The sequence below is a fragment of the Tauraco erythrolophus genome, unplaced genomic scaffold (genome assembly GCF_009769465.1).
Source record: "Tauraco erythrolophus isolate bTauEry1 unplaced genomic scaffold, bTauEry1.pri scaffold_57_arrow_ctg1, whole genome shotgun sequence".
Lineage (NCBI taxonomy): Eukaryota > Metazoa > Chordata > Aves > Musophagiformes > Musophagidae > Tauraco > Tauraco erythrolophus.
In genome coordinates, this window is record NW_028238625.1 from 66359 (window position 1) to 91034 (window position 24676).

General features: G+C 48.1%; 1 protein-coding gene across 1 annotated transcript; it reads right to left on the reverse strand.

Moving 5' to 3' along the window:
* Nucleotides 1-10661: 10661 nt before the first annotated feature.
* On the reverse strand, nucleotides 10662-11618 carry LOC104375972 (olfactory receptor 14A16). Its single transcript, XM_009982444.2, has one exon. The coding sequence runs from the start codon at nucleotides 11616-11618 to the stop codon at nucleotides 10662-10664; it is 957 nt and encodes a 318-aa protein (XP_009980746.2).
* Nucleotides 11619-24676: the final 13058 nt, after the last annotated feature.

A 24676-nucleotide genomic window follows, 5' to 3' on the forward strand; every position in this document is an offset into this window, starting at 1 on the left:
GCCCGCTCAATCGTACAATTGTGTACTAGCTGTTGAAATATGATCATGCCACCAATGAATGGTGTTAATCCTCGTGGTTTACGTTTGCAGGAACTTTGGCATACACTTCTTATCAGACGTATGTATTTTGTCATCATAAAGTATTGAGCATGTTACCGGTATTCCTTACAATGCTGCTGGGCAACCAATCGTAGGATACTCACATGGCACTTTGGAGAATATGCTTTTAAAACAAAAAGGGGGAATGACAGGGAAATCTCCCAATGAAACAATAGCTAACGTGTTACAGGTGTTAAATTTCTTAAATCGAGAGCTAAACATTTTGGGATGAATAAAATGTCACACATGTCAAAATCAGGCACAGGCAGGGTTACAGCAAGTGGCTTTCCAACAACTGACCGAATTGGCTATGAGAGCATTAAGACGTGTCCCTGAATTTCTGGGACAGGGGAGGCTTCCTTTGCTTTCATTCAGCAGGGAGCACAGGAACCTTATGAACATTTCCTTGATCGGCTGCAAGCAGCAGTTCAGAGACAAACAGAAAATCCAGCTGCTGCAGATGTCTTGCTATTCCAGTTAGTAATTGAAGATATCCTCTTAAGCACGTGCCAAGCCCATGTATACAGCAGTGTTGGTGACAATATTGGGGCAGCTGTAGCTATTGGCAGTGTTATAACAGGATGTTTTAAATGACTGAAAAATCCTGAAGCGGAAGGTGACCATCTAAAGAGTGCTTCCCAGCATCTATGCTCTCCATCCTTTTCTACCTTTTTACAATTTCGTTTTATTTTGTTTTGCATCGTGATGAACTGTCACCAGAGTTCTCTGCTCTGTAGTGACAGAGCATTCTGTATATCACTCTGGTGGTTAGCAGTATCATTAGGCATTTTGCAGGTTTACGTTCTTGCATTTCACAGAGATCTTAAACTAAGACAATCACTTATCTTGAATAGCACACCCTGCTCCTCGCCACCTATTTACACATCCATTGTCCCATATTGACACGAATCAAATGAATACTTTTTGCACAGGCGAGCTCTTGATCCTATCAGAAATCGGGCAAAAACAATTGCAGATTTAATAAAGGGTGTCAGAATGTGGGCTCAAAAATTAGGCGATGAACAGCTCAAATTAGGACATACAATTCCCTCCACTACCCTATGGAATACTCCAATATTTGTTAACCCAAAGAAATCAGGAAAATGGAGATTTACGTTAAAAGTTTTAAGAGCTATTAATGCAATCATTTCACCAATGGGTGCATTACAACCGGGTGTATCAAATCCTACTATGATTCCAGAATGTTCGCATTTGATGGTGATTGATTTAAAAGACTGGGTATTTTCTACCTTTTTACTCTTTTATTTATTTACCCCCTAACGATTGTCCTGGATTTGCCTTTTCAGTTCCAGTACTTAACGATGAACAACCCACGCAACAATATCATTGGATTGTACTGCCTCAAGGAATGATGATTAGTCCTACAGCTTGTCAATTGGTGGTTGATGATACTTCCCATCAGGTCCGACAGCAGATCAAGCTCAGCAGATTGTACACGTCTGCCCTGACCATCAATGTATTGTGCCTTCAAATACTCCAGCAGGAGTAAATCCAACAGGTTTATGTGTCAACGAATTATAACAAACTGATATTACTTATATTCAATCGTTTCTTCGATCTAAACATGTACATATAACTGTTGATATATTTTCTGCCTTTGTTGTTGCTACTGTTCACACTGGAGAAAACCATGGGAGTACCGAAGAAAATCGGGACAGACAATGGTCCGGTATAGTACCTTTTTACAGGATCAGGGAGTGACTCACACTACCGGTATCCCTCATTCACCTATGGGACAAGCTGTTATTGAACGAACTCATTTAATGTTAAAACAAATGCTTGATAAACAAAAAAGGGGGAGTCTTCCGTATATTTCCCCGCAAGAATCCTTGGACAAAGCCACATATGTTTTAAATTTTCTTAATTTGTCTGCTTCTAGGCAACATACTACGCTGTGGATCACAATTTTAAACCCAGTGCCATTTTTGCAGAAAAATCAACAGCATGTCATAAGAAACTGGACTCAACTCATGGGATGGCCCTGTGTCTCTGCTTGCATGGGGAAGAGGGTATGCTCGTGTTCTCTTTCCCACAGGTCCATACTGGTTACCAGCAAGAAACGTAAAGCCAGCCAGGACTTTTGAAACTACAAATAGAGAAGGGGAGATCCAAGAACTAGCAGAGCAAGCAGAGATCACAGAAACACAGAATGAGGAGAAGGGTTCAAATGGACAGACTTGTAATAGAAGATTTCATGTTAATATATCAACTGTTCTTATGTTTCTCATTGTTAGGTATATTATGTGTGTGAAAGTTGCTTGTATATATGCTTTGTGTGTTTTTCCGATCGGAAAGTGTATGGATTCCACCCGTAGCTACTGGAAAGAAAAGAATTGACTGGTACCAAATTAATGACAAAGAATTATAAACTGGACTTAGTTGTGAGCATGTAACTTTGAAAAAGGAAGCTAGGAGAAATATGTTACAACTTAAAAAAGCCGCTGTTGGCCAGCAGAGCACATACTGGGCAGCCTTGTTGCACGCACTGGCCACGCGTGCGGCAACGCCGTGTCAGTACCTTTGTCATAGACTCTGCTGAGGGTGTAAAAGGGACGGCTCAGAGTGGAGCTGAAGGAGGCTGCAGAGCACACTTTGTGGATAAACAGGGGACGCCCTGAAGGTGCTGTGCCTGCCTCCCTTCTCCATGATGACCCTGTTGATTGACACCCTCCTGCTCAGCGGAATCTTGGGCATAGCCGAGATGGTAAGACTCCCAGAAAGGGAAACAATATGCTAGTAACTGCTTCTGCAAGGCTATAGTAGAGCTTAGGGTATTCCTTCGCATATAAGGGGAGATCTATGTACTATAGGGACTTTAGGAATGTATTTACCTCATACCACCATGATCCTAAGTCATAGACACACCCGGAATAGGCAAAGCATGCATGCTTGTGATAGCTAGTGCGATTCCAGAGCAGAATTTGGGAAACCAGCTAAAATCATTGCAGCTTCAATATTTGCACCAGGAGTTGAAGTGGCACAGACGTTAAATACACTGAATAAGTTGGGTCACTTGGGCTAACAAAACCAACGTCTCGCAGTTCTGTTTATCTATGCAAAGTGCCTCTGACCCATTTCGCACGTGCCTTATTGGTGTGCCAATACTTTGGCCAAATAATAGCACTAACATAACAGAGTTTCAAAGATTCGTCAATACCTCTGCCCTCTCATACCAACAACCCAGTGGCATGAGACGGATCTGCAGTGGATGGGATTGGCCTTTTGATGTAGGATCGGAAGTCCAAGCCGCCTTGATTAGATCACTCAATGTGACCATTCCCCACAGGACTGCAAGAACTTGATCTCTTAGGTAGCCTGTTACCAGGAACGTGGGAAAATGTTTCTGGTTTATGGAACCACTTGATGAGTCATGACGCCATATGTAAAATCATTTGCCCTCCTATGCAACTTCTAAATGGCTCTGGAGTGGTTTGATTCCAAACGCTGAAGCAAGCCTATCAGGCTAAATTAGGACGCAGCTTTTTCTTCCAAGACAAACCGTGTTTCAATGTGTCCGGCACATCGATGGGGGAGATGTAAAAACTGGAGCACTCATTGGGAAAGTATTTACACACGATACGCTCCTGCCCCCCAGAATTTTTCTGATCTGTGAAGATCGTGCCTGGCCCGGAATTCCACAAGGAGCTATCGGTGGTCCTTGCTATTTGGGTCGCCTAACTCTCTTTGCCCTTAGCATTCATGATTTTCTAGCTGAACGAACAACCTGAACAAGTCAGGGTAAGAGGAGCCTAAAAGAATTTGACGGCACTTGTAATGACAACGTGCAGCTGCTGAATCCAGCTGAAATAGCAGCACTATCTGTCTTCCTTCTAGGAGCCTCTGATGGCAATGCTAATAGTCAGTTGGCTAAGCGTGCTTGTTGGGCATTGAAACAATTTAATCTTACCTCTAATATTCTCACTTGTCTATTGCTTGATGTAGATGATATCCAGCATGCTGTATTGCAAAATCACGCTGCTATTGAATTTTTATTGTTAGCTCAAGGCCATGGTTGTACTGACTTTGAAGGCATGTGCTGTATGGACCTATCTGATCACTCTCAAAGCATTCATAAGCAACTTGCAAACCTCCAAAGTAACATGCATCATATCACGACACAAGATGACCGGTTCTCAAACTGGTTTGGTAGTTGGAACATACCAGGTTGGGTAAAAGGATTAATCATACAAGGCATAACCATATTAGTTGCATTGCTGTTTATGATTCTCTTAGCACAGTGTGTCCTGAAGTGTGCCTCTCGGGTCCTCCTTAAAGCAGTGCCAGGGCTATGGATTGTCCAAAAACAAAAAGGGGGAAATGTGGAGGAGTTCCTCTCCGAGACTGGCAATAATATTCTTTCGGATATGGACAATCCCTGTTTGGGCCCCAGAGCACAAGGTTACCAGCTAGATTACTTTTGTCCTTCAAGTTAGCCTAACAGCCTTAAAAGGAAATATAGTTTGATTGCCTGCCAAGATGCACGCCTCCTGGATGCCTCTCCGATGACCGCAATGAGGAGACTAAAGGGATGAGCTTATTACCTGTGGTCTGCTAGCGCTGCCCTATCACTATAGCCCACGAGAGTGTGTTTACGCTAAGCAAGCCAATTGTAGAATGTAGTCGTGTCACGCCACATTCCGCTATATAACCTGTGTGTTGTTTGTAATAAACGGAGCATGATTTTCTAACCATATTGGTGTATGGTCATGACTCTGGGCCGTCCACAGAAGGGCCCTGCAACAATGCCTCTCTATCATGCTTTACTGTTCTTTATTTGCGAATAGGAAAAAAACCTTCTGTGCCTGCATGCAGCCAGTTCCCTGAGGGAAACAGGTGGGAGATGGTGCAAAGGAGCTGTAACATCCAGCTGCAGAGATCAGTGGAGAAGTCTGATGTAAGGAGAAGTGATGCAAGTCCCAGAGGGACAGTGAGAGAAATGATGGGGTTGGGAGGTGAAGAGGAAGGTTGTCTGTACAGTGTCAGACCTCAAGGAACTGCTTCTCCAACCAGTCCAGACCTCCTGAGGAGACACCCAGGATCTTTATCACTTGGAGAATGCTGCTATAACCTCTTCTCCAAACTAAAAAGGAATGAAATATTGCCTTTAAAATAAAAATTAATGATTATTAGGTGCCCTTTGAAATCTTCCTCCTTAACTACACTATGAAAGAGCTCCAATTAGCTTTTCTTCAAGTCTTGAAGACTTGAAGAAAATTACAAGAAGATAAAGAACTCGTTAGGGCATTTGAGGCTCATTACATGAACCTCAGATACTGAGAGATGACTGAACAAACCTCTCAACAAGTCCAAGTCAGAAGCAGAACCCAAAGTTCCTTGAAGCATTAATTGGCCCCACTGAGGGCCATTACTGACAAAGCCTCCCCAAAGACTCGTTAGAGCAGATCATTGGAGGCCATGATTGCAGGTAGGCAAAGGCCCTGCGCAGGTGGCTGTAATGCTGAGAAAACCCTTTGGTTTGTTTCATGAAGCAGAAAGGCCAAGCTCTGATCCCCGGGCCCTGGGAAGGCACATCCTGAGACCCTCAAATGAATGTTTTGTCTCACTGGCCTTGGTGGCAGAGGCAACTGCTACAGCCAAGGGGACAAAGATCTCAGTGCTGTTGGACCTTTCAGCCTTGCTAGAGCCCTTGGCCATCCCTACTGCAGGCTGTCCTACACTGTCCCACACCTGCACCTCTTTCCCTTCAGGTCATTGACACCCTTCTTACCTCCCCACCTAGGTCTCACCCCACCATTTCTATACCTTCACTGATGTCTCTCTACTCTTGCTGCTCGTTGAAACACAAAGCCATGGGCTAATCCAGACTCCCTCTGAGTGACCTCTTGCACAACAATACTGCCCTTTGAGGCAGATTTCTTTTTTCCTACCTTCTCACCTTGGAAATCTGAACCTTTCAAGTTGCACTTTGCGGAGGTTTTGTTTCTCTTCCCACTACGAAGAAAAGCACTATTATGTCTGAAACCGCTTTCTGAGCAGTTGCAGGCTACTACTCTAGTGCCCTGAGCCTGCACATCACCAGGTGAAAGAAGCCCAGGTTCATCACCTTCTCCAGAAAGGTCTCAAACTCCATCCTGGTGGATCTCCTCTAGAAACACGTATCACGAAGGGAACATCTGTTGTGGATAGAAATACAGAATCTTTTATGCTGGAAGGGACCTCAGGAGGTCTCTAGGCCAACTTCCTTGTCCCAGCAGGGTCAGCTATAAGGTCAGAGCAGGTTGCTCAGGGCGTTATTCATTTTGGGCTTCAAAAGCTCCAAGGATGGAGATGACACAAGCTCTGTTGGAAATCTGCTCCAGTGCTTGAGAATCTTGAAGGAGAGAAACCTTTTTCTCTCTTATTTCAGCTGATGGCCATTGGCCCTCATCCTCCCATCAAGATCAACAGGGAGGAACCCGGCTCCATTTTCTTGGTGATACCCAAGAAGATTGATTAACAGATGGCTCAAAGGCTGGTGCCACTGACGGAAATTTGTTTTCTTTGATCATGGGAAGGCTTTCGCTGAACCAGGTCTGATGGCAATGGATGGGACTTGCCTTTCTCAGAGGGGAACCAGGGTCAGCGCAACAGCTATCAGAGCTCATTGGCAGGGCTTTAAACTAGTTTTGAAGGGGGAAGGGGGTAATATCAAAATGATAAAGATATGCTGGAAGTACCTGTAGAACAGAAGGAGGGAATTCCAGCCGCTCCAGCCAGGAAGTCAGGTTCATCCGGGGCCCAACTTAAATGCCTTTATGCCAATGCGCGCAGCATGGGGAACAAGCAAGAGGAGTTAGAAGTGTGTGTGTGCCTGTCGGGATATGATCTTATTGGCATCACGGAGACGTGGTGAGATGACTCCTATGACTGGAGTGTCAGAATAGAAGGGTACAGGTGATGTGCGGAAACAGACTCCACAACTTGGAAAGTTGCCCAGTAGATATGTTTATTGCAGCGCTGGGTGCACGGGGGATCTCTCCACCATAAACGTGCACACCCGCCGTAGCAGTTTTTCTTGTATTTATACAGACATACTCATCACCCCCCCCCAAAAGGGCAGTCTCTCCCAGGAGATCATTTCCATAGCCCCCGCCTCAGGATCCGCCTCAGGCTCCTCCTCGACACGCCTCCTGGTGGTCGTGGGCAGGGGTCTTTGGGATGAAGACCGTAGGTCTTCCTCGCTGTGTGTTTTCACTTCTTCCCTAAAATTCCTGTTTTGGCTGGGCTTGCAGAGCCAAACCGTTTCCCAGCCTGGCCTGTCCTTGAGTGGACACCTGGTTATCTCCTACTTGTTATTGTTTGAAGACAAATGTTAGTTCTTGTTAGTCCTTATCTCTCCTCTTTGTCTGTTTTTCTCCCTACAGGTCACGAGCTACAACCTTGCCATCATTTATTTTGTCTCTCTTACCAGCCTTCTTTTCGGGTAGTTAGTGTTTCACAGCAGGGATTAGTATTTGACAACTTCTAACATTTCACAGAGCTATTTCACAGAGCTCTGTATTCCCAGAGTCTTATGCCATCTTATGCCTATTCTTATACCTATCCATAGAAATAACAGCTAATACAGTCTTATGCCTACTCGTATACCTATCCCCATATCAGCTGCATGATATGGAATACTAATTGGCCAGTTTGGCTCTCAATCTTAAGTTCCACCACAAATCACAAGGGGAATCGTGTCCCCCTTGTCCCAGCTATGCTCCCCCCTTATCCTGCCGTGTTTCTGCACTCCGGCACACTGAAAAGTCCTTGGAGTTTCACATCCAACCACAAACATCAACTTGCTATCAGCATTCTTCTCATAGTGAGCCCCTGAGTAAAACCAAAACACGGAGCTCTTCTGGCTGCTAAAAAGAAGAGCTGACTCTGTCCCAGCTACAACCAGGACAGTATTCAGAACCTGCAAGAGTTAGATGGAATTAATTATATAATAAATGAGTAGTACTTGAGCCTGTGTATGCTGTGTCCGTCTCAACAGAGACATAGAGCAACACCTTTCCCCAAATCTGCCTTCTCTCTTCTCCCACCTACCCTTGAACTCTCTAAATTTTTCATATTGCAATGGCTTTCCAGACCTCCAAGCTCCTGTCTCCCCACTACAGGCCAGTCAGAAATGACCTGTTAGCCAACATCCAAGGGGACACAATGTGGTACTGTGCTGGCGAGGTGATCAGCCACCCCTGAGATGCTCTGCCTGCTGACCAGCTCATGCTCCAGAACGGTTTCTGTATGTCCTGGGACACATTTCCCTCACGGGTGCTTCAGCTCCCCCAGGGCATCCGGGAGGCAGTGGCCAGCTCTGTGTGGATTACGGAATAAAACCCTCAATGTAGATTTTAGGACAAATCTGAAAGCTCTGCAGAAAAGAACTCAATTTAAAAAATGAAGAAGTCTTAATTTCCAAAATTTTAATATTTTTTTTATAAACAGCACCAAAGGTATGGACTATCGGGCTGATCACGTGCGCTCTCACTATGTGAACATTTTTTTCAGCCGCTTATCAAAAAACAAACACATTTTCTTACTGATGTGTCAAATGGAGAATCATCACTCAGAGGAGCTACTGCCTTTCTGTTGGCACACTGTGTCTCTTGGCTTCTGCCTCTGGGTCTTTTCTCCTTCCCTGCCCATCCCGTCTTCAGTGAGCTCGCCAAGGGAAAAATTCATTGAAGGACAGAATAACTCATGTTGGAAGAGACCTTGAGATCATCCTGTCCGACTCTCCTGTTCAAGGCAGGGTGACCTAGATGAGGTATCTCAAAGGCTCCCCTCAGCTTGCCCTCATCTACAAAGGAGCTGCTCCATCCCATCATACAGGGAGATAACAAAGATGTCCAACAGCGTTGGCCCAAGTGCTGGTCACAGAGAAAAGCCAAAAGTGACAGGCTGTTGGGAGGACTCCATATCACTGATGTCATTTGAGCGTTTTTGTCCAGCATAACTCTTATTCTCTCACCTCATTGTCTACTTTTTCAGTTTGGCTTTCACCACTCTGCCTATAAAGAGACCACGGGGGACCATGTTTAAGGCTTTGTTAAAGTCCAGGTAGGAGACAGCATCTACTTTCCCCTCTCATGTAGATTCAGCAATCTTTTTCTTTTCCTTCAAGTGCCTGTAGATGACCGCAGGAGGACTTGTCTCATCGTCTTCCCAGGGACTGAATGAGGCTGACCAGGCTGTAATTCTCTCAATCCTCCTTCTTACCCTTCTTGATAATAGGCTTGATATTTTCCTTTTCCAAGGACCTTGGAACCTTCTTAATTGCTCTGGCTTTTCTGAGATGTTTGAGAGAGATCTCATGATGACACTGGTCAGCTCCAACAGCACCTCTGCTCCTTCCAACACCAACACCCTTCTCTATATCCCACACTTGCAAAAAGTTTCTTGGATACAGCACACTGCTGTCCAGTCCTCAGAAGAGAAACAGAAGTTGTCCTGCTCTGAGCCTGTCTGACAAGCCCCAAGGCATGAAGAATGCACACAGGGCCCTTGACTCAAAGAAGCCCATCCCAGTGCTGCATTCAGGTGGTTTCCCAGGAGATGTGAAGTGACCTCCAAACACTGTCAGTCCCACAGACCTTCACAGCAATGCTGGGAACAGCTGATGGCATTCAGTGCTCCCTTGGGTTCATCTCACCACACACACCCAGTGTGCATACTTCAGTCTCATCTGCACAATGCAAACATGGACTTCTGACTTAGTTGTTCAGTGTCCTGCATGGAGGGCCAAATAAACTCTCCAAGTTGAGAGGCCAGTGCTGGAAACGGTGGTTGTTACTGGCTGGTCTGTGACATCTGCCCTGGGGGAGCTTTTCCCTGGTGCCCAGCAAACAAAGACACAGACCAGACTCTTCTCTGCTGGTCCTTCACGACTCTTCCATGAAGCCTGGTTGTGCAAGGACACTGTGGTGTGCCACCACCTGCAACCTTGCGCGCTTTAGCTGTTCGCTTTTTTTTCTCTCTGCTGAAATTTACTGAGCGGATTCTTGAGAACATTAGAAGCAGACTTAAGCCTTCCTACACTGCCCTGAGAAGACCCCCTGGTATGATGGAACCACTTTTAGGGAGGCCAGCTCTGTCACAGCAGTGCCCATTGCCTGCCCCTGCCTGCGGTCACAGGGCTGCCACCCCGCAGGACTGTGACCAAGCTGCCAGAGAGATCAGGGCTGACACCAAACCCAAGGGCTCAGAGAGAGAGTGTGGGAGGGAAAAGAGAGCAGCTCTGGAAGAACAAGTGCTCCCTGGCAGGGCTGCCATGCTGGGACTCTCTTCCCCTCCACCACTGCACACAGGACCTGTCCCTGCAGCTCTGAAAAGATCTTGAAGGAAGGATCTCAGGAAAAAAGGTCACTGTGATGCCCTTTATTTTGTTTAATCACACAGAGCGCACAGCTCCTCGTTTGCACAGCCTCTCGGTCAGGGAAGAAAAGCAGAGAGTGAATGAGAAAGGGGATGACAACATCACTACAAGTGAAAAAGCACTAATAACAACAAAAATTACAGATGACGGGCTGGGCCTGCGAGAAGTTTTATTGCAACTGCTATGCTGAAGAAAATGGGTGGTTTATTGCTTCCAAATACCATCCAGTCATCAGTTTGCTTAGGGCATCCTTGAGCTCCTGGTTCCTCATGCTGTAGATGAGGGGGTTCACTGCTGGAGGCACCACTGAGTACAGAACTGACACCATCGGATTCAGGAATGGAGAGGAGATAGATGGAGGCTTGAGGTTGGCAAAGATGCCAGTGCTGACAAACAGGGAGACCACGGCCAGGTGAGGGAGGCACATGGAAAAGGCTTTGTGCCGTCCCTGCTCAGAGGGGATCCTCAGCACGGCCCTGAAGATCTGCACATACGACACCACAATGAACACAAAACACCCAAATACTAAAGAGGCACTAACCACAAGAAGCCCAACTTCCCTGAGGTAGGAGTGTGAGCAGGAGAGCTTGAGGATGTGGGGGATTTCACAGAAGAACTGGTCCAGGGCATTGCCGTGGCAGAGGGGTAGTGAAAATGTATTGGCCGTGTGCAGCACAGCATTGAGAAACCCACTGACCCAGGCAGCTGCTGCCATGTGGACACAAGCTCTGCTACCCAGGAGGGTCCAGTAGTGCAGGGGTTTGCAGACGGCAACATAGCGGTCGTAGGACATGATGGTGAGAAGACAATACTCTGCTGTGATAAAGAACATAAAGAACAAGAGCTGTGCAGTACATCCCAAGTAGGAGATGTCTCTGAAGTCCCGTAGGGAATTGGCCATGGCTTTGGGGACAGTAGTGGAGATGGAGCCCAGGTCAAGGAGGGAGAGGTTGAGGAGGAAGAAGTACATGGGGGTGTGGAGGTGGTGGTCACAGGCTATGGTGGTGATGATGAGGCCATTTCCCAGGAGGGCAGCCAGGTAGATGGCCAGGAAGAGCCAGAAGTGCAAGAGCTGCAGCTCCCATGTGTCTGTGAATGCCAGGAGGAGGAACCCAGTGATGGAGGTGCTGTTGGACATTTGTTCACTCTGGACATGGGGGCCTGTTGAAAGAGAAGAGGACATTGACAATTTAGGGCAGATTTCTTTGAGCCAGTCCTATGCTGTTTCTTAAAAAAAATTCCTCAAAATTACTTCTCTTTCTTTGAGGAAACTTCCTTCACCTCCTTTTGGTAAGCTCAGGCTTGTCCTGCTGAGTGAGGGCACTTTCTCGGAATAGGCAGAAATCCTCATCTTTCACATTGCTCTCAGCCTGAACACTGGTGAGCCCTGAGGGACACAAGGTCTCCCTGTGCCCTACTGCAGAGTCAGGAGAGCTGCTCTGCCCACGAGTGACCTGCTGGTCACCATACAAGTGCCCTGTGCTTGCACCTCTCTATTCAAGGCTGATCTTAGCTCAGTAGACTCCAGTTTCAAATCCATTTCTCCAAACTCTTCTTTCTTTCCCCATGCAGCTGAGCAGAGAGTGATGCAGAGGGTTGGCCTGGCTCTCTGTGCCTGGAGCTGTCCCTGCTGGGGCTGTTTCTCTGTCCCCAGGTCTCCTCCCTGTCAGTGCTCACAGACCCCATCCCACCCGCTGGGTGCTCAGCTCTGCCCTGCAGACCCCTTCTGGCAGCCAGGTACTGCCCAGGGACATCTCCAGGTGTGCAGGTCCTAAGGAGTAGGTCAGAGAGGCACTGATGCTGCAGGCAGAGGTGATGCTGGTGCTGTGTGTAGGTAGAGGAGTGGGAGAAGGCACTTATGAGGCTTCTGGCAGATCTGCTGATCCCTCAGTGTAACAGATCAGGAGTATCAAGGACTTACTCAAACTTGACAGCATCTTTCCCCTCTCCCTTGGAAGAAAGTTGAAATCACAGACCCTGGAAAGGTCTTAAATTTAAGGTAGCCCCTGCCTTGACATCGCTCTGGAAACGCTGCCTCTGCCATTGTCCTGGGACTGATCAGGATCTGTGACCAGCCCTGACCCACACAGCACCCTTTTGACAGCAGAAGGACCCTCTCCTGCTAGGAGTTGCTCTTTCCACCCACACTTCTCCCCACAGCACCGTGGGGAGCTCCCCGGGCAGCTGAGTGCTGACCCTGGCAGGCGGCAGAGTCCCTGCCCCAGCACACAGCCCCTGGGGTGCAGGGACCCTGCTGGGAAGGACAGCCCTGGGCACCCCTGGCTGCACACCCACCTTACATCCTGCAGCCGTCCCTGGGAGAAGGCAGCTCTCATGTCCTGTCTCTCTGACAGTGCAGCAGGGAAGCCTTCCTCTGCAGTAGCTCCTTCTCATCCATCCCTGCTCTGAAGCACATCCTTTTTCTCTGCACAGGAGTAACTGCGAGAGCCCTGCTGACAGATCCCGTACGCTGAGGGATATGCCAGGTCTAGGAGATCATTCCAGGAACCACAGCTGCCCTGTCCCGCACCCAGAGACTCACTGTGTCACAGGCTGTGAATATTTCTCCTCTTCTGAGCTCCCAGCACCCTCCCACCCCCCTCTGCCTTTAACCCCTCTGTGCCTCCCCCCTCTCCCTTGGGTGCCCGCAGGCAGTGCCCCCAGCCCTGCTCCTGGGCACAGCTGTCTCTCTGCAGCGCTGCCCGCTTGCCAGGAGCTCCCTCCATCCCAGGAGCCCAGCCCAGCTCAGCAGCACAGGACCAGCCCAGCACATTTTAATGACCCATCTGGTGGGTTTGGTGCTGACTCCAGGACCCTGAGACAATCAGAGGAAGTTTCAGACGCCTCTCAGGAAGTCCAAGTCAGAGGCAAACTCCAAAGTTTCTTGAAGAGTTAATGGGTCCCTGTCGTGGGTTATGTTGAACCGCCCCACACACAGCCGGTCACTCCCCCTCCCCCACCCCCAGGAATGAGGGAGAGAATTAAAGGATAAACGTGAAACCCGTGGGTTGAGATAAGAGTGATTTAATACAGATGATTTAATACAATGTAGGTGCTCACCACCCCTCGTATGCGAAGCCCGTCTCGTCCCGAAAACTGCAAATCCCGGACGAACGCGAGGCCCCGAAATAGAGAGGGGCAGAGAGGGAGAGAAAGAGAGAGAGAGAAAGAAAAAAAAACAGCAGAGCAACAGCGCAGCAAGCGCAAAAGAGCAAAAGTGCAAAAAGAGCAAAAGCGCAAAAAGCCCTTCTTCCCGGCTGACCCTCGCTTTTATACTGGGCATGACGCTGCATGATATGGAATACTAATTGGCCAGTTTGGCCCTCAGTCTTAAGTTCCACACAAATGACAAGGGGAATCGTGTCCCCCTTGTCCCAGCTATGCTCCCCCCTTATCCTGCCGTGTTTCTGTACTCCGCACACTGAAAAGTCCTTGGAGTTTCACTTCCAACCACAAACATCAGCTTGCTATCAACATTCTTCTCAGAGTGAGCCTCTGAGTGAAACCAAAACAGGGAGCTCTTCTGGCTGTTAAAAAAAAAACTCTGTCCCAGCTAAAACTGGGACAGTATCCACCCCTTATTCCATACCATGCATGTCATGCTCAAACCTTACATATATACTATTCCCTTAGCCATGGGTCATCCCTCCAAAATGTGTCTTCATCTGTTACAGCAGTCTCTCAGGGCAGGAAAGATGACGTGGAATTCGCTCAGTCGGTAGAACGGATGACATGTAGTCTTTGTTGCGTGTGGCGCCTGGAGCTCGTAGTTGGTGTATCCGGCTGCTGTCTGCAGGTTGAAGATGTTGATCTTGAAGAAGTTGCTGGTTGTTTGGAATCAGTTCTGATTCTGACGAAGTTCATTCTTCATTAACCTGGATGATTCTTAATATAATGACATTAGTACAATGTGACAACCATAGTGATGATGGTATGCAGGAACAGGGTTATTCAGCAATTAATATCACACAATTCAATTCATTTTATCATCTATTTTCACCCAACATCAAATCCCCTTGAGGTACACATCGGACTTCCCCGTCCTTCTGCATCACCCACCAAGTACACCCAGGTCCCTGAGCAAAAGCAATCCCACGAATGGGTTTACCTTTACCCGAGGCAGGAATAACCCAAACTGTCTTCCCGAGTATATTCCTCATGTGCACTACAGGGACTTTGTCTCCTTCTACAGTACGTAGAAGTTCTGATTGCGCAGGACCAGCTCGATTGGCAGATCCTCTAGTGTTAACTAACCAGGTGGCTTTTGCTAAATGCGTATCCCAATGTTTGAAGGTTCCATCACCCATTGCTTTCAGTGTGGTTTTTAGCAATCCATTATATCGTTCAATCTTCCCAGAAGCTGGTGCATGATAAGGGATGTGATATACCCACTCGATGCCATGCTCTTTGGCCCAGGTGTCTATAAGATTGTTACGGAAATGAGTCCCGTTGTCCGACTCAATTCTTTCTGGGGTGCCATGCCGCCACAAGACTTGCTTTTCAAGGCCCAAGATCGTGTTCCGGGCGGTGGCATGGGGCACAGCATAGGTTTCCAGCCATCCAGTGGTCGCTTCCACCATTGTAAGCACATAACGCTTGCCACTGCGAGTTTGTGGAAGTGTGACATAGTCAATTTGCCAAGCCTCTCCATATTGATATTTCGACCAACGCCCTCCATACCAAAGAGGTTTCAACCGCTTGGCTTGCTTGATTGCAGCACACGTTTCACATTCATGGATCACCTCTGCAATGGTGTCCATAGTTAGGTCCACCCCTCGATCACGAGCCCATTTGTATGTGGCGTCCCTTCCTTGATGGCCTGAGGCATCATGGGCCCAACGAGCTAGAAATTTTTCACCTTTATGTTGCCAGTCCAGATCCACCTGAGCCACTTTAATCTTGGCGGCCTGATCCACCTGTTGATTGTTTTCATGTTCTTCTGTGGCCCGACTCTTGGGTACATGGGCATCTACATGTCGTACTTTCACAATCAGCTTCCCTACTCGAGCAGCAATGTCTTTCCACAACGGGGCAGCCCAGATGGGTTTACCTCTGCGTTGCCAGCTGCTCTGCTTCCATTGCCGTAGCCATCCCCACAGGGCATTTGCTACCATCCAAGAGTCGGTATAGAGATAGAGCATTGGCCACTTTTCTCGTTCCGCGATGTCTAAAGCCAGTTGGATGGCTTTCACCTCTGCGAACTGGCTTGATTCGCCTTCTCCTTCGGTAGCTTCTGCGACCTGTCGAGTAGGACTCCATACAGCAGCTTTCCATTTTCGATGTTTTCCTACAAGGCGACAGGACCCGTCGGTAAACAGAGCGTATTTCTTCTCATTGTCTGATAGTTCATTATAAGGTGGAGCCTCCTCAGCACGTGTCACCTCCTCCTCCTCTGGTGACATTCCAAAGTCTTTACCTTCAGCCCAGTTAGTGATCACTTCCAAAATTCCTGGGCGATTGAGGTTTCCTATCCGAGCTCTTTGTGTGATCAGCGCGATCCACTTGCTCCATGTGGCATCAGTTGCGTGGTGTGTAGACGGGACGCTCCCTTTGAACATCCAGCCGAGCACTGGTAATCGGGGTGCCAGGAGCAACTGTGCTTCTGTACCAATCACTTCAGAAGCAGCTCGGACTCCTTCATATGCTGCCAATATCTCTTTTTCAGTTGGAGTATAGTTGGTTTCGGATCCTTTGTATCCTCGACTCCAAAACCCAAGAGGTCGACCTCGCGTCTCCCCTGGCGCTTTTTGCCAGAGACTCCAGGTGGGACCATTCTCCCCGGCTGCGGTGTAGAGCACGTTTTTGACATCTTGTCCTGTCCGGACTGGTCCCAGGGCTACCGCATGGACTATTTCTTGTTTAATTTGTTCAAAGGCTTGTTTTTGCTCTGGGCCCCATTCAAAATTATTCCTCTTTCGGGTTATTTGGTAGAGGGGTTTTACAATCTGGCTGTAGTCAGGAATATGCATTCGCCAGAAACCCACAATGCCTAAGAAAGCTTGTGCTTCCTTTTTGTTGGTTGGTGGGGACATAGCTGTTATTTTATTAATCACGTCCATCGGAATCTGACGACGCCCATCTTGCCATTTTATTCCCAAAAACTGAATCTCCTGGGCAGGTCCCTTGACTTTACTCTGTTTTATGGCAAAGCCTGCTTTCAGAAGGATTTGGATTATCTTTTCACCTTTCTCAAAAACTTCTTCTGCTGTGTTGCCCCATACAATAATGTCATCAATGTATTGCAGATGTTCTGGGGCATCACCCTGTTCCAGTGTGGTCTGGATCAGTCCATGGCAAATAGTGGGGCTGTGTTTCCACCCCTGGGGCAGTCGATTCCAGGTATACTGGATGCCCCTCCACGTGAAAGCAAACTGTGGCCTGCATTCCGGTGCCAAAGGAATTGAGAAAAACGCATTAGCGATATCAATTGTAGCGTACCACCTGGCTGCCTTTGACTCCAGTTCATACTGAAGTTCCAGCATATCTGGCACGGCAGCACTCAATGGTGGTGTAACTTCATTCAAGCCACGATAGTCTACCGTCAGCCTCCACTCGCCATTGGACTTACGCACAGGCCATATAGGGCTGTTAAAAGGGGAGCGGGTCTTTGTGATGACTCCTTGACTCTCCAGTTGACGAATCAACTTATGGATAGGAATTAGAGAGTCTCGGTTGGTACGATATTGCCGTCGGTGCACTGTTGTATTAGCAATTGGCACCTGCTGTTCTTCGACCCTCAGTAACCCCACAGCAGAAGGGTCCGTTGAAAGACCAGGCAAAGTAGACAGCTGCCTGCCTTCTTCTGTCTCTACTGCAGCTATGCCAAAAGCCCACCGATACCCTTTTGGGTCTTTGAAATACCCTCTCTTAAGATAATCTATGCCAAGGATGCACGGGGCTTCTGGGCCAGTTACAATAGGGTGTTTTTGCCACTGCTGTCCAGTTAGGCTCACTTCAGCCTCTAACACAGTCAGTTGTTGAGACCCCCCTGTCACTCCAGAAATAGAGATGGATTCTGCCCCTCTGAAGTTCGATGGTATCAAAGTGCATTGGGCACCAGTATCCACTAAAGCCTTATACTTTCTAGGGTATGATGTGCCAGGCCACCGAATCCACACAGTCCAGTACACTCGATTATCCCTCTCCTCCACCTGGCTGGAGGCAGGGCCCCTCTAATGCCTGTTATCATATTCATCAGAGGAATCAGCAGGATTGGAGTCAGGATGGCTAGGAGGATCAGCCCTCCCATTTTGACTAGTGGACTGCTCACTGTAGACTGGGGCAACAGCTGTCCTGGAGGAATTGGAGAAAGTTCTATTCCTGTTGGTTCTTCCTCCCAACTGGCGTACCCTGGCCTCTAAAGCGGAGGTGGGTTTTCCATCCCACCTTCTCATGTCTTCTCCATGATCACGGAGGTAGAACCATAGCTCACCCCGTGATCTGTACCGTCTCTCTTGTCTCTCTCGAGGAGGGTAACGCCTGGTTCTGACAGCTGAAATTCTAGAACGTTCGGGTGGTGGGAAATCTACTTTTTCTCTTAATTCTCGGACCTCTTCAGACAGCTTTTCCACAGCCGCAACACAGGTTCGTATAGAAGTGTCATCATCATATCGTCGGAGGTAGGTGACCAGATTACCTACGGATAGTGGTGCTTCATCGTCCCCGAAGTCCATTATTGCCAATGAGGTGGAATATGCGGCTGGCGCACTCCGTATAATCTTCTGCCACATTGGTCGTGTGCACCGGACGTCATCTGGATCTTCGAGTCTTGGTCCGCTTCTCGAGTCAAGATAAATCAACTCTCGCACAGCCAGTTCTCTCAGATACTGAATAGCTTTTTCTATGTTGGTCCACTTGCCTACATTACATGGCACCTCGTCCTTGTAGGGGTACCTTTCCTTTATGGCTGCCAGGAGTCGTCTCCAGAGGCTGCGGACTTGTGTCTGCCTTCCAATTGCTTTATCAATGCCTCCATCCATGGCAAGGGCTCCCAGCTGCCTAGCTTCACTACCATCTAACTCCAGACTATTGGCTCCCATGTCCCAGCATCTGAGCAACCAAGAGACAATGGGCTCACCTTTAAGGCGGCCATAATCTTTTCGAATATCTCGCAGCTCGCTCATTTTTAGAGATCTGGTGGTTATCCTCTCATCTATGATGTCACTCCTCCTCCATTGAGATTTCCTCTGGGGCGAAACAGAACGCTCCCGCTTCATTTCTCGTGATGGCCCTGGTCGCTCTTCATCATCATCATCATCCTCTCCTCTGCGTTCTGACTTTCGCAGACATTTCCTTGGTTTCTCTTCCTCCAATCGTTGTGATGGCCCCGGTTGTTCTTCTTTGTCTGGTTGCTTTGATGGTCCTGGTTGCTCTTCCTCATTTGGTTGTTGTGATGGCCCTGATTCCTCTTCTTCGTCGTCTAACTTTTGTATACATTTTCTTTTCCTTACGGGGGCAACTGATAACGTTGTAGTCTGAGTAGCTATAGTGCTTGTCATGGGAGTTGAGATGGCAAGCACAATAACCCGAGAAATAAATTGATATACACCCCTAAATGGCCGATTGATTTTGAATATATAGATAATTAAACATATATTCAGGAGACCTTGCAGGACAATCAAACCGGTTAAATTATTCCAATGATGTTCGGCATTATCAAAATCAACGTAAGCTTTTGTGAATGAAAAGTCACCGGTATAATTGGCGATGATATCCGCCAGGTGACGCTCAAAATTAATAAACGAGTTCCACATCACCATCCCCCTCTGCACCGCCGAATACAAAGACTGAGCCGGTCCCAGCACCGATGATCTTATCAGAGTTACACCGTACAGTATAGCAAAACCCTTAATTACTGATAAGATACTTTTCATGCCGGTCCAACACCCAGAGCCAGAAAACCGCATAAACATTCCGCCTAACATCATATAGGGTAGATAAGACAATAAATTATGAATGTCCGGTAACATGTACGCAAGCATAACAAACAGCATTCCGGCCAGCCACATCGTTATCTCAACCCCTTCGTGCCCCACGTTGGGCGCCAATTAAGACTGTCGTGGGTTATGTTGAACCGCCCCACACACAGCCGGTCACTCCCCCTCCCCCACCCCCAGGAATGAGGGAGAGAATTAAAGGATAAACGTGAAACCCGTGGGTTGAGATAAGAGTGATTTAATACAGATGATTTAATACAATGTAGGTGCTCACCACCCCTCGTATGCGAAGCCCGTCTCGTCCCGAAAACTGCAAATCCCGGACGAACGCGAGGCCCCGAAATAGAGAGGGGCAGAGAGGGAGAGAAAGAGAGAGAGAGAAAGAAAAAAAAACAGCAGAGCAACAGCGCAGCAAGCGCAAAAGAGCAAAAGTGCAAAAAGAGCAAAAGCGCAAAAAGCCCTTCTTCCCGGCTGACCCTCGCTTTTATACTGGGCATGACGCTGCATGATATGGAATACTAATTGGCCAGTTTGGCCCTCAGTCTTAAGTTCCACACAAATGACAAGGGGAATCGTGTCCCCCTTGTCCCAGCTATGCTCCCCCCTTATCCTGCCGTGTTTCTGTACTCCGCACACTGAAAAGTCCTTGGAGTTTCACTTCCAACCACAAACATCAGCTTGCTATCAACATTCTTCTCAGAGTGAGCCTCTGAGTGAAACCAAAACAGGGAGCTCTTCTGGCTGTTAAAAAAAAAACTCTGTCCCAGCTAAAACTGGGACAGTCCCCCTGAGGACCATCACTGGCAAAGCCTCCCCAGGTGCTGGTTACAGCAGAAAACTGGAGGCAGAGATGACAGATAGGCAAAGGCAAGGAAAAGGTGGAACAGATCCTGAGGAAACCTAGATGTGTTACCTTGAGCCAAAGGGCCAAGTCGTGACCCCCAGCCCCTGGGAAGGGAGATCCTGTCCCTCACACGGTGCTCAGGGCCCTTCCTGGGGCACTGTGATGTGGGGATGTGCAATGTCAAGGGCAGGACTATGGGACGACACCTCCCAGGCTCTCGGGTGGGGAAGGGGAGGCAATGAGACACGGCGCTGTAAGGACAAGGGGCTTCCTCAGAGGCATCAGTGGCAGAGACAACAGCCACAGCCGAGGGGAGGAAGATCTCATCTCTGCTGGGAGCTTCTCAAGCTTTCTTCATCCCTCTACCATCTCCACCACAGGCTGCCCCATGGTGTCCCACACCTGCACCTCTTTCTCTGCAGGCTGTAGACATCCACCCTGCTAATACACCTTGCTCTCACCTGAGCATCTTCCTTCCTGTACTGGTGTCTCTCCATCCTCCCTGACTGTTCCTGGAAACACAGAGCCTTGGGCTGATCCAGTCTCCCTCTGAGTGACTTGTTACAACACGGCACTGTCTTTCCAGTGACATTTCTTCTTCCTCACGTCTAGTCTGGGTCTCCCTAGCTGTCCATTGTGTCAGTATTTCTTTCTCATGCTGTTTCTTACTACAGAGAAAATCTTCCTCACCACCCTTCAGGTATGCTCAGGCTACTCCTATACTGCCTGAAGCCTCCACGCCGCTGAGCCAAAGAACTCCAGGTTCCTCAGCCATCCCACGCAGATCATGTGCACTAGGTCCTGAACCCCACTTTGGCACATCTCCACTCCAAACTCTCTTGTTCATCAGTACTTCTCTGAAATGAGGACCCAGATACTGGGACACACCCATTTGTGTGGGGCCACACCAGGGCTGAGTTGAGGGTAAAGATAACTCAGGTTGTTTAGATGGCTCACGCTCCTCCTAATGCAGCCCCATATGCACCTGCCCTTGTTCATAAAGTCCTTACTCTACTGACTCGTAGGACGTCCCTAGCAGTGCCCCAAGCCCTTCTCTTCAGAGTCACTGCTCCACCAGACAGGTCCCAGCCTGTCCTGATGCATGGGATTTTTCTCCCCCTGACCCCCATCTCCCACCAATGCTGGGCTGGCCACTTCTCCTTGGAAAAGTTCGGGTGATTTCCATTGGCCAAATCCCAGAGTTTCTCCAGGTCCCCATGGACTGAAGCACCATTTGCTCAGCTTTTCTTGTTTCCATGCATTTGGCTCCTCTTGATTGGGGTGTCTGTCACAAGAGAAGGGCATGAAGAATTGCAAGGCACTACAAACACCCCCTGCTGGAGAAACTGTGGGTCTTGGGAATCTGGGACTGACAAAGCCATAGGTCTGGACCCAGAGGGGAAGTTGCCCTTTATGGGAGAGAGCAGCAGGAACCCATGGAGCTCTGCCTGGGGATGGACAATGACTCAACTGAGAGCTGAAGGGCCAGCAGGAGAGGGCAGAACAAGGTGGGCAACGCTCTGGTGGGTGCGTGTCTGCTATGGACCCCACTGATCAGGAAGAGGAAGTAGATGAGGCCTCTTCAGACAATTGGAAGAAGCCTCATGTTTGCAGGCCCTGGTCGTCATGGCCCCATCCCTCATGGCAGACCTAAACTATCCCAGCATGTGCTGCAGGGGCAATGCAGTGAGGTTCCAGCCATCCAGGAGGGGTTTGGAGCTCATTGGTGACGTCTTCCTTACAAGGGTGACAGAGGAGCCAGTGAGGTGAAGTGCCCTGTGGGGCATCGTACTTACAGACAAGGAAGAGCTGGGCAGGGGTGTAACGGTCAGGGATGAGACAGTAAAGTTGAGGCTCCTGAAAGAAGCAAACCCAGAGGTTTTTCCTTTGGTTTATACGCGTTGTCTGTGTTGCTTTTTTAATTTTTTATTTTTCCCTCTGACAGCCAGAATGTTCTATCAATCAAAACCGTTTTTCAGCAGGGAAGTAAACCGTTTTTCCCAGAAAGTAAAACTTCCCTCTTCTCAAACTGTCCCTTTGCCTTCACTTCCCACACGTCTCCTCACTTATCACCATCCTCATGACGCTTTCTCTCTGTTTCTCTCCTAATCAAAAGGTGAAAGCCACTTTGCTGAGGTGTTTTCCAAGAGAACGCCGCACTGCAAGATCTGTTTGAATTAACTAGAGGAAGAATGGATGAGAAAAAGCCCGTTTTTTCTCCATTGACTGTAAAAGGCCTCTTGGGTAAAGAGCTCTGTGGGAAAATGACTGAAATTGGAGGGGAATGGGAGAATATTGTTCCCCAGAATTCAGCTAATATTAGAGCAGCTCTGACATGAAGCACATCTGCTGCTCCCAGGAACAAACAAGGCCTCAATACCCTTGAAATGGGGAGTAGAATGATACGAAGGTATCATGGCTCATCCCTGTTATCGGGGACAAGAAACAACAAACAAGGCCCACGCAATACCCTTGAAATGGGGAGTAGAGTGGTACGGAGGTATCACGGCTCATCCCTGTTATCAGGGATGAGAGGCGCCTGGTAAAGGTAACCATAAAAATGCCATTGAGGGAAGTGAATCACAACCGCTGCCTCAGCAGTGATGGCGAAATTGTGTCCTTCAGCTACGAAGTCACACCTCCACCCGCCTCCGAGCTGCGACCACCCCTCAAACGAGCAATCTACACCAATCCTAATAAAAGTTATGTATGACTAGAGTCACTTGAGCTCCACCTAAAAGATATGAAAAAAGCATAAAATAGCGGCAAACAAAGGGGATGTTAGGGAGAAGCCCCCCCATGGGAACGTCTGGGATCAGTCGACGGGCTGAACCTCTCTTCTCCCCCCCCATAGGGACGCCTATTGGGTAAGAACTCTGTGTTATGTGCACTTACTTAATTACTTACTAACACCTTGCTAGCTATTTAGTATTATCGCTGATCAGTAATCGTTTTATATTATCACTGCAGTATTTCAATTAGAGTTGTTTTGTAGTCAGTCACTATCACCGGCTATCCTCGAACCTGTATTCTGTCACAAATAAAATATATATGCATGTTTCCAGAAACTTTTGAATTATTATAAGGAGTTGGCCCATAGTACTACTAGTGACGATCCCTTAATAAGTGGGCGAATCACCCTCTGACCTACTGAGCTGCCAAGAGAAGGCAGGGGGAGTCGGACCCAAGGGTCTCGCCTGACTTGGGAGCTGATAGACTGGTCTTTTGACCTCAAAACGTGACAAGCTCAAACACAACAACTTCCATATTGTTCATCGTGCATTCCTATCCTAACCCCCACGCTAAGTTTGCTCTTAGTGCATAAAATGATGTCTCTTTGCTCCAGGATGGTTCTCCTCTCCTCTGTTTTCCTCCCAGCCTTTGTCTGAATGTCCCCATGAATCTCTTTTCTCATCCTTCTTCATTCTTTCATTGTGTGTCATTTTCTTTAAACCTCCTGAAGCACTGTTTCCTCCACTGACTGTCTGCCCTACTGCAGCTCAGAAGCAGAAATGTTGAACCATCCAAGTGTCACAGAGTTCCTTCCCTTGGGCTTCCCCTCCCTCCACCATCGGGAGCACCTCATGGGAATCACTCCCCTGGCTTTGTACCTGCTGATCTTAGGGGGACACCTGCTGATCATTTCCCTCGTTCTTGCTGAAAGAGATCTCTACAGGTCCATGTACTTTTTCTCTGTAACCTCTCCTGTTTGGAGATCTTCTTCACTACATCCTTCACACCCAAAGCCATAGGAAACTTGTTGATGGGCAGCACAGCAATTTCCTACCCAGAATGCTCAACTCAGGGCTACTTCTACTCCCTTCTGGGCTACATTGACTTTTTTCTTCTGGCTGTCATGTCCCATGACCATTACGTGGCCATATGTCACCATCTTCAGTACCCCATGCTCATGAACGGTCTTGCCTTCGGCTACTGTTGGGCTTGTGGACTGCGGGCTTCCTGGCCACCGTTGTCTCCACAGTCTTGGTTGCCAAGATGATGCCCTTCTGCAATGCCAATCGATTTGACTGCTTTTTCTGTGACAGCGTGCTTTTGATCAAGTTGTCCTGGGCAGAAACACAGATTGTTGAGCTGATCACCTTCATGCCTTTGTCCATCATCCTCCTGGACACAGTGAACATGACAGCAATGGCCTACCTTTACATCATTAACACCATACTTAGCTTGTCCTCCATTCCCTCACAGCACAAGACATTCTCTACATGCTCTTCTCACTTCATTATTGTCATCTTGGTCTATCGTAGCTGCATCTTCCTGTAAGTCCATCCTGCAAGTCACCACATCTCCTATAACAAGGCCATGGCCCTTCTTAACACAGTGGTCACTACTTTGACAAGTCCCTTTATTTTCAGCCTGAGGAACCAGCTGATGAAAGATGCTCTCAAGGCAGGCTCA